The sequence below is a fragment of the Physeter macrocephalus genome, chromosome 8 (genome assembly GCF_002837175.3).
Source record: "Physeter macrocephalus isolate SW-GA chromosome 8, ASM283717v5, whole genome shotgun sequence".
Taxonomy (NCBI): domain Eukaryota; kingdom Metazoa; phylum Chordata; class Mammalia; order Artiodactyla; family Physeteridae; genus Physeter; species Physeter macrocephalus.
Window position 1 is genome coordinate 1,787,539 of NC_041221.1, and position 9,653 is coordinate 1,797,191.

The window sequence follows — 9,653 nt, forward strand, 5'->3', positions numbered from 1 at the left end:
GTTTTGTTTCGGGCTGTGGGCTCAGAGAAGTGATGTTTTAGGAATATACATTTTTTCTGAATTGTGGATTGTATGGTGAATTCTTGAAAGCAAGAGGACAACTTGAGAAGCTCTTACAATATCCCATCATAGTATGAAATAAGAAAAATGGACTAGAAAGGATGAACATAAGGTATATTATTAAATATCAGTAATATCTGTGCAGATTTTAGAGACAAATATGAAACTTACAAGACATAGTTATTATTTTTCCTTGTTTAAATGTAATGTTCTATCCTCCTTTAAGTTAACTTTATTAAAAATTAAATAAATAAACAGTATCAGGCCTCAAATTTTTCAGTACCAAATAATTATGACAAAATCCATTTCCTTGGACTTCTAGTCAGTCAACAGCCAATTGGAGGGGAAATATATTTGTAAATATCTGGGAATGAGAACACATGAATGCAACCTAATTATAACAATAAAAAGAAAACACTAAAAAAATAAATATTTTGGTGCTAAGACCAACTTTGGAAAGTCACTTTGATTCCTTTACTCTGTATTTAAGATGCAATTATCTGCTGTGCAGAAAGTAAATTTTGAGGCATTTCTTTGTAATTACAAATAAATTACAAGTAGAAATTACATGATGAAAACATCAATCGCAATATTCTGTCAACAAGGTATCTTCATTTGGCAATCAAAGTGGCAGTGTAGATGCAAATATTCTGGGGTCAAAGCTTCTTGTCTTTTACTCATACATATATCTATTTCTCTGCTCATAAGCTCATGAGTAGGAACTTTATTCAGGCCTCGAGCCCTGAAAATGTGAACACAGCTCACATTCTTCTGCTTTATCCTCACTCATATGATCAGTATGCATGACATTCTTTTTTTTTAAAAACTCTCCAAGAAATTTCTTTTAACATATGCCATATATTGATATAATAATTTTATATGAAGAGAACCATTGCAGAAGTAACTAAGGTGGTGCTCTTACAAGGAAATAAAGGAAAGGCAATAAGGAAATTCTTCCATATAAAGACTTTCGATCTGCATCATTTTTTCAAAATATAAAACCTTAATATTAGAAGCAAAGAGAAAAAGAACAAAAAAACAATAAAACAGAAGACCAAGGATAAGGAATTGCTCTATGCAGATGTTTGGCATATGTAGTATATATGTATGGACCGAGTTATAATAAAAATACTTATGTATTACAGTCAATTTTAATATAGAGTTAGAAACAGCAATTTCCAATCAAGCACGACCGGACTGATATTTTCTCAGTCTTCAATTACATGACGAATTACAACTGTATAGCAGTCACTTCTGGTCAGTAGTATCATGATAAATGCTTAATAAGATACAATTTTTCTCCTTGTTCACTTGTAAAAATTGGTGCCTTTTTGTAATGTTCTACAAGTTCTTCCAAGGTGCTGAATTTACTCTGCCCAATGCAGTAGACAGTCTCTTTTAGTTGGACTTTAAAAAGCTTGTTCTTCCCTTGTGCTTCTAGTGATACTGAAAAATCATTTGGCGAAGATTCACTATCATGAATGAGGAAATCAACTTCATCCCCTCTTTCATTTAACGCCATTTCTGCTTGGTGCCTGGTGACTTTCCCATAATACCATGGATTGCCAGCAAACTTTCCAGTGAGTGAAAGCCTAATGTAATCACACTGTGGAGGCGATGGTTCCAGACCTGAGGTTAATGGATTATTCTGCATAATGGTAGCATAGTTTTTCGGCACCAGAACAACCATTCCATTGATCTTCCTGCATTTCCACCACTCAGGGTTACTTTCAAGTTTTTCAATAACATCCGTTACATCGCCTTTCTCAAAATTAAGCTCTTCATCATTGGACGAGCTGAATGGGTAAAGAGCCTGTACCACATGCAACACTTGCCCAGTATTTAGGTTACTGACGACTGCTGCTAATTTCTCTGACAAAGACCCCACATGGTCACCCAAAGGACTGTCGCCTTCCTCAGTCACATAGTTTGAAGGGAACCATCCAACATGTCCATTGTAGCTACCCCACCACCACCCATCACTGCATTTCTCCATGACGATCACCTTTGTCCCTCTTATCAATGACAATTCATCCTCTCTCTCTGCCATGTAGTTAAATTTTACATAAGCAGGCACGTTGAGGTCATACAAACGTTCCCCTGTGTCAACAAAGCTATCATCAGCAGGAGATGCAGAATCTGGCACACTAGGTTTTCTTTTCACTTTTCCAATGTCTAACGTATCCTTTAGGTTTTTTACAATCGATGCTTTCCAAGCACTGTTTTTCCTTTCCACGTAGTTAGAAGGCACAAAACCCGTTTTATCCATGGAATTTTGAACTTGCCACCAGGACTTAGAATCATCCAGAAGCCACAATCTCTCATTCTTCTTGATGTCCAGCTTTTGTTCTTGATGGGCCACATAATCAAATTTGGCTACTACCACCACTTCTTCTGCCATTTTTCAGCAGCTTCTGCACTGTTCAAATCCATACTTACTGCTCTTTCATCTGATAATCAGTTAGCATTAAGGGAATTGTCTTTATCACCTTAGGAATCCCCTTTGTCCCTCTAGAATTTGATTTCCTGTTTCCTATATTCTGCATGATATTCTTGAAATAAATCTCCTCAAACTGCTTTCCTTTCGAATCTAGACCCCATATATGGGCATAGTGTTTGAGCTGGGACTTCTTGGGCATGTGCCAAGATTACAGTATTTTATCTGCATTTCAATTATTTTCTTTTAAACATTTTTTTCTGTGTCACTATTTTTTTTAATTTCTGGCAGTATGAAATGAAAATCATTTTCATTGTTTACAGATGTCCATATACTATATTCATTCTAATAATCCAACAATGACCCTAAAACTCCAATTCCTTCTTTATCTTATGGAAAATATTTTTCTTCTCCCTCCCCATGACAATGCACGTGCTGTTCTCTTCTTCAACTCTGCCCTTCTCTAATTTGTTTAAAATACCATTTTGGCAGGGGGTACACGAAGTACGGTTCTATTCAATACATCTCTCCTTGTTCCTTAAGTCCTAGAGTCCTTCTCACAAAATAAAACACTTAATTGTTTCTGAAAATATGGTTATGGAAAAAAATTAAATACAGAAATATAGTAGTACAATATAAACAACTCCCACCAATCATTCATTCATTTTAATGAATTACCAAGTCAAGGTCAACTGTATTTCAAACATAGCTTCACATGCTTCCTTCACTGTTGCATCATTTTAAGATGCCCTGCTTTTTAGGTCCATAAATATTTCAGTATATACCTGATAGATATAAAGATTCTTTCTTTAAAAAAAGGTATTGGGTGTGTGATATTTAAATTATTATTTATTTCCTGGAATTTAAGCCCCATTATTTAAAATGTCCTGTCAGGTTGGATTTAGTGCTATGTAAGTAACTGCTAATAACTGAATTGAAGGTTCTGATTTCTAGCTTAAATCAATGAAACTCATCCTCCAAATCATTTCTCCATTCACTAAATCACAAAAAAGTCAACACAACTATTAGTTTATTAACACATTACTGAAGTATTAGTAAGAATCACTGGGGATCCATGAAAACTTGTGCAACTTACCTAATTAAATGAGAGTTATATTGGGAGTCCCATCATGTATAATTTAAAGATGAAAGTTAGAGATCTTAAGACCCTAATTATGAGACTATGAGATAAAAATCCATAACAGTCTCAGGTTTGAAGGAAGCCACCCCCCCCCAAAAAAAAACCTACAATAAAATCCCTCTCAAGACTTAAATGAGGAACAAATACTACTCAACCTGAGTTGGAAAAATTATAGAAACATTGATTCAATCCTCAATTTTTTTTAACTTATGAAAAAAGTAGGGTAAAACCTGAAAAGTTACATATTAAAATGTAAGGCTCTCTATTTCTTTTATAAAAATTGAAGCTGCTGGGACTTCCCTGGTGGCACAGTAGTTAAGAATCCACCTTCCAAGGCAGGGAACACGGGTTCGAGCCCTGGTCTGGGAAGATCCAACATGCTGCGGAGCAACGAAGCCCGTGTGCCACAACTACTGAGCCCATGTGTCACAACTACTGAAGCCCACGCGCCTATAGCCCGTGCTCCGCAACAAGAGAAGCCACCGCAATGAGAAACCTGCTCACAGCAAAAAAGAGTAGCTCCACTTGCTGCAACTAGAGAAAGCCCACACACTGCAACGAAGACCCAACATAGCCAAAAATAAATAAATAAATAAATATATATATATATATATATATATATATATATTTTAAAACACACAAGGCATACTTAAAAAAAAATGATTGAAGCTGCTGCAGTGGACAGTGTGTTTGGCAGCAGAGGATGGGGAGGGGGAAAAGATTCAAACAACATGTATCCTTGTCATTGTTTTCTAAGGAGGCTCCTGGCAGAAGGCACTTTGAACAAAGACCGAGCAAAACGGTACAGACAGCTCTTCCTTACAAGCTCATAAACGTTAACAGTTTCTAAAGAGTATATTAGGTTTAAAAATATTCTTTCCCTGACATACTGAGGGTAAAGTAGTTATTATATTAAACTAATAACTTTACAAAGGAAGTGTTATTATATTCATAAGAATTAGTTTATGCCTAAATATTTTGTTTTTATAGGATGTCAAATCAAAAAGAGAACAATATCTGAGCAAGTTATCACATGAGATGTAGAAGTTACAGGCTAAAAGTTAATAAGATCAGTTCTAAGGAAGTAAATAATTGGGAAAAATACATTTCAACCAAATATATGAATCAAGTATGCAAAACTTATGAATAAAAAGTGCATTTAGGTAGGCAAAAATAATGAAACAAGGTCCTGAATGTTGACAAATTTTATTGGAAAATACTTCCAGAAATATCACAGGAGAGATGAAGGAGGAAGTTTCATGTCAGTAACATAGCAGGAGTGAAGATAGGCAGCCTGTGTGATGGATTCTGGATGAGGGAAACAGATCATTGTAGATGTAGAATGCTTTCAGTAAAATCCAGATGACCAGTATCTTCCATAGAAAGAAGGACGGAAGTAGCCACAGCCATAACCACCAGAGCCTCCACGACCATAGCTGGAACCATACCTATAACCCAGGCCACCAAAACCACCAAGGCCATAACCAAGGCCACCATACTAGTTGCTGTAGTAGTAGCTCATTGTGACAGGGCTTGAGGATTAGGTTGGATGTTGAAGATGACTTTCTTGAGAATGAATATCACCTGCTGCCCCCAGACCTTTGTACTCCCTCCACGTGGGTGTGGTCAACCACAACACACAAGTGTCATTCTCTTTGAAAATCCATCTTTGGTGAAAAACAGTACTATTACGTCATAACTTTCTTATGAAGGCGAGTTTCAAAGATGTATGAAATGTTTTATTTTTCCTTTGAAAACATTTCAATTTTTATTTTCCTTTTGTCATAACTTAAATTACATATATTCCTGCAGTTAAAGTATCAGCCTCCTTCACAATAGATAGATCATTTCTGGTATTTCCTGAGATCTTTGTCATTACCAGACAATATCTTCTTCATGTTTTGTTACACTCAATTTTTATCTATTTTAAATATCATATTTTCTATCTCTTTTTCTCTTTGGCTTTCAATAAATCAGTGTACCAAGTATTAAATAACCATGAATGATTGAAACTAATCCAAAAATGGAAGACAAATTATTCAGAATAAAAACTACATTTCAGTGACTCTAATTTGTAAAGACAAACTCCATAGAAGGATATTCAAGTCACAATAGAGATAATACTTCTGGTATTAGTTTCCTAGGACTGCTGTAAAAAATAACCACTCATTGGTAATTGTTTTCTCAAAACAGGAGAAATTTAAGTTCTCATAGTTCTAAAAGCTAGAAGTCTAAAATCAAGATATTTACAGGGCTATACTCCCTATGAAGGCTCTGAGGAAAAATTATTCTCTGCTTCCTCCTAGCTTCTGGTGGTCCCTGGTAATTGTTAGCATCTCTTGTCTTGCTTCTACATCTTTCCAATCTCTGCCTCAATCATCACAGGGCCTTCATCCCGTCTTTTGTGTGTGTGTGTGTGTGTGTGTGTGTGTGTGTGTGTGTGTGTGTAAATCTCTGTCTTCTTATAAGAACACCAGAAATTAGATCTGAGGCCCATCCTAATCTGGTATAAGTTCATCTTAACCTGATTACATCTGTGAAGACCCTCTTTCCAAATAAGCTCACATTCACAGGTTAGAACTTTATGATTTCTTTTTAGGAGACATAATTCAACTCCTTAACACTGCCTTTTTGATGAAACATACATCTTTTTTCAGATTGTATTGAAAATTAAGCTAAATTGAGATGACTTTTCCGAAAACCACCTTCCTATATAGTTATAGGTTAGTTAGGGTAGAAAGAAACATTTTGCATAAGATTTGGAAGGCAGGTAATTAAACTAAAGCTTAATCTCTCAGCCCTCCCTTTTGCGAGACAGGAAAACTACAGGGGAGTTGAGTGAGAGGAATGCCCTTTTCCCAAGGCTCAGAGACAAGGCTCTGCTCATTCTCCTTGAGTTGAGACCTTTCCAGTTATGGGAAAGACTCTGGGTATCTTTCACAAAGCTTGCCCTTCCTCTCCCACTGCCAGAGCAAAGAAGGGATCTTTCTCAAATTTTCATGGTGTGAACCTGGTAGAGTTCCTGTAGATAAAGTCCATAAAAGTGTGGGCCCCTCTAAGACAAAACCCCTTAGAGTTTCTCACTTTTGCATGAATCCATACTCTGCCTCTAGTAACTTGTCACAATGAGAGTTTGAGTATTTGTAACAGTTTATGACTCCAGAGGCTTCTTCTGTTGGTAAGCAGATCTCAACTGTGACTACAGATTCCCTCATTTCTCCAGATTTTAGGGATGGTTTGTCCTGAAAACTCAGGTTTCTGCTAGATTCTAGAAAAGTCATTGATGTTTAGTTTGTGTAGCTTTATCTTGTTGTAAAGACCAGAGCGAGAATTTCCGAGCTCTTGCCATGTCAGAGCTAAAACGAGAAGTCCTAAATTTTTATTTAATAGAAAATAGAGCAGTTATTTAGTTATTTAAAGAATGGAAGACTTTAAAGTTTAGATTGCACACAGAAAGGAGTACAGGTGAAATGAAGATTCATTCAATCAAACGATAAGTTTGATTGACTATCTGGAATATTAAAGTTATTTCACTTTGCTTTGAACAAAGTATATTATAAAAGGGAAAGATATAAATGGCCACTCATGGTCTTAGAAAGCCTGCCCTTTAGCTGTGGTATAAAAATATCTGTGTCTCATGTGTCTATGATTTTCTGAGTATTGTAGCAGGGCTGAGGGTGGGGAATAGATTGAGCCACATGAGAGAGTATAGAGAAATGTAAAATGAAATGTAGCGACTCCTATTTCAAAAGCAGCTTAAAAGAGCTTAAGATTTCCATGGGCTAAGTTCATTCATCAAAGAATTCTAGAAAAGGTGGGGCACACTGGATGTGAAGGATGTGTAAGATTCATTAAACATCAAAGAGAGAGACAGAAACTAAAAGAGGCAATGACTTTAGCTAATGCTCTGAGGCAAGACTTAACCACATGTATCCTCAATGTGCACATGTAGATCAGTGTATCTGGAGCAGAGTTTATATACACACTAATTAAATTTGGGAGGTACACAGATTACAGTGCAAGAAGGGTCTGGGCAGAGAAAGATAAATACTGTATGATCTCACTTATATGTGGAATCTAAAAGAGCAGAATTCATAGAAACAGAGTAGAATGGTGGTTACCAGAGACTGGGGGCTGGAAAAAAATGGGGAAATGTTCAAAGGGTACAAGCCTCCACTTATAAGATGAATAAGTTCTGGGGATTTAATGTACAACGTGCCTATAGTTGACAATATTGTCACATACTTGAGAGTTGCTATAAGGTTAAATCCTAAATGGTCTCACCACACACAAAAGTGATAATTATACGAGGTTGTGGAAGTGTTAAACTAACCCTGTTGTGGTAATCATTTCACAGTATATATGTGCATTAAATCATCATGTTGTATGTTGTATTCCTTAAACATATACATTCTATATTGATCATATCTCAATAAAGCTGGAAGAAGTTTAAGTAAAATAAAAAGAAAAGAAAGGCTTGGGATTTGAGATTGAAAAGTTTGTCATTTATGGAGTAAGCTTCTAATTTGGGGCCAAGGAAGTACTATAAGAAAAATGAAATTTTAGAAATACTTGGTTTTTGGTGCAAGCTGGGTGGTGTGGGGAGATGTGGAAAGTAAGGAGATGAGCTAGATAATACATCAATAATTATAGTATAGTATGGTAAGAGCTGGAATTAAGGTTTTTGTAACAGGGATGGCTGGGAAAGGATGGATATAAGATGCATAATGTTAAAGGAGTAGCACTTATATGCTTCATTGACTAAAAGTAGAAACATTACCAAGCTACAGGTTTGTATTCTTTGTATAATTTTATTTTTAACTTTTAAATGAATATAAGCTGATAAAAATGGATTTCCTGTCAAAAGTAAAGAGCATCATGACCAATGTTTGCTTTTTAATAAAATGAGTGAAATACTTCATGTGTTTTAATACATATGCAGAAGTCCACTGCATTTTATTTATTCAGTAGCCCATAATTTTTTAGATAAAAGCATCTGAGAACAATGAAAAACAAACAAAAACATGTTTTTGATAACAATCTATATTTCACAGTGGAAGTCACCGAAAGGCAACTTTAAAAGTTCAGTTATTTAGAGATAAATAAATATTTCACCTCAAGTCAATTTTTGGAACTTTACCATGACTCCAATTACCAATACTCTCCTCAAGTTATGAAGGGAAATTTTGAGATGTTTGCTAGTGAACAAAATGAATATTAAGGTAATAATTATAAACCATAAAGCAAATAATATTTTCCTACCTGACATCTTACCTTTGAAATTTGAGTGGTATGACTAGCATATTTGATAGTAGCATCAGATCATTCCTCAATATAACAAAATTATATTCAGTAATAATCATAAAATAAACAGTTATAATGACCAGAAGCAAAACACACAATGACAAATATTGTTTTATTAAAATATATCTGTAAATTTTATAAATTATTGTCCATTAACTAATCAGTGAATTTAAACAAAAATAAAATACCTGTAAAAAATTTGCTTTTACCAAACAAAAATATTATATTGTATAGTTTTGCAATGTTTCATTGTTTCGAATTTGAAACACACACACACTCACACACACATATACATACACACTGCTCTAACTGAGCCATGTTACTACAGACTTTCTTTCTCTCTCTTTCTTCCTCCCTCTCTCTTTCTTTCTTCCTCCCTTTCTTTCTTTCTTTCTTTCCTTCCTTCCTTCTTTCTCTCTTGCTTTCTTTTCCTCTCTTTCCTCCTTTCTTCTTTTCTTTCTTTCTTTCTTTGTTTCTCTCCTCTCTGTCTCTGTCTCTCTCTTTTTTTCTTTTTTACTGGAGAAGCAATATGTCTGGATAACAATGTGATTTTCTAAATTTAGTTTTTCTTTGCTATCTTTTGCTCAATGTCTACAAAATATGAAGAAGTCAAATCTCTTTGTCAGTCAGTCAAAGATCCCTATAAGCTGTATTCTTTTTAATAAGTCAATACTTCTTCTCTAATGACAATCTCTCCATTATTTCATGGAT

General features: G+C 35.1%; 1 protein-coding gene across 1 annotated transcript; it reads right to left on the minus strand.

The window, feature by feature from the left end:
* Positions 1–890: 890 nt before the first annotated feature.
* On the minus strand, positions 891–2,466 carry LOC102973457 (cytoplasmic protein NCK1-like). Its single transcript, XM_055086344.1, has one exon. It carries the CDS (start codon positions 2,459–2,461, stop codon positions 1,328–1,330), a length of 1,134 nt encoding a protein of 377 aa, XP_054942319.1. The 5' UTR covers positions 2,462–2,466; the 3' UTR covers positions 891–1,327.
* Between the last annotated feature and the right edge of the window lie 7,187 nt (positions 2,467–9,653).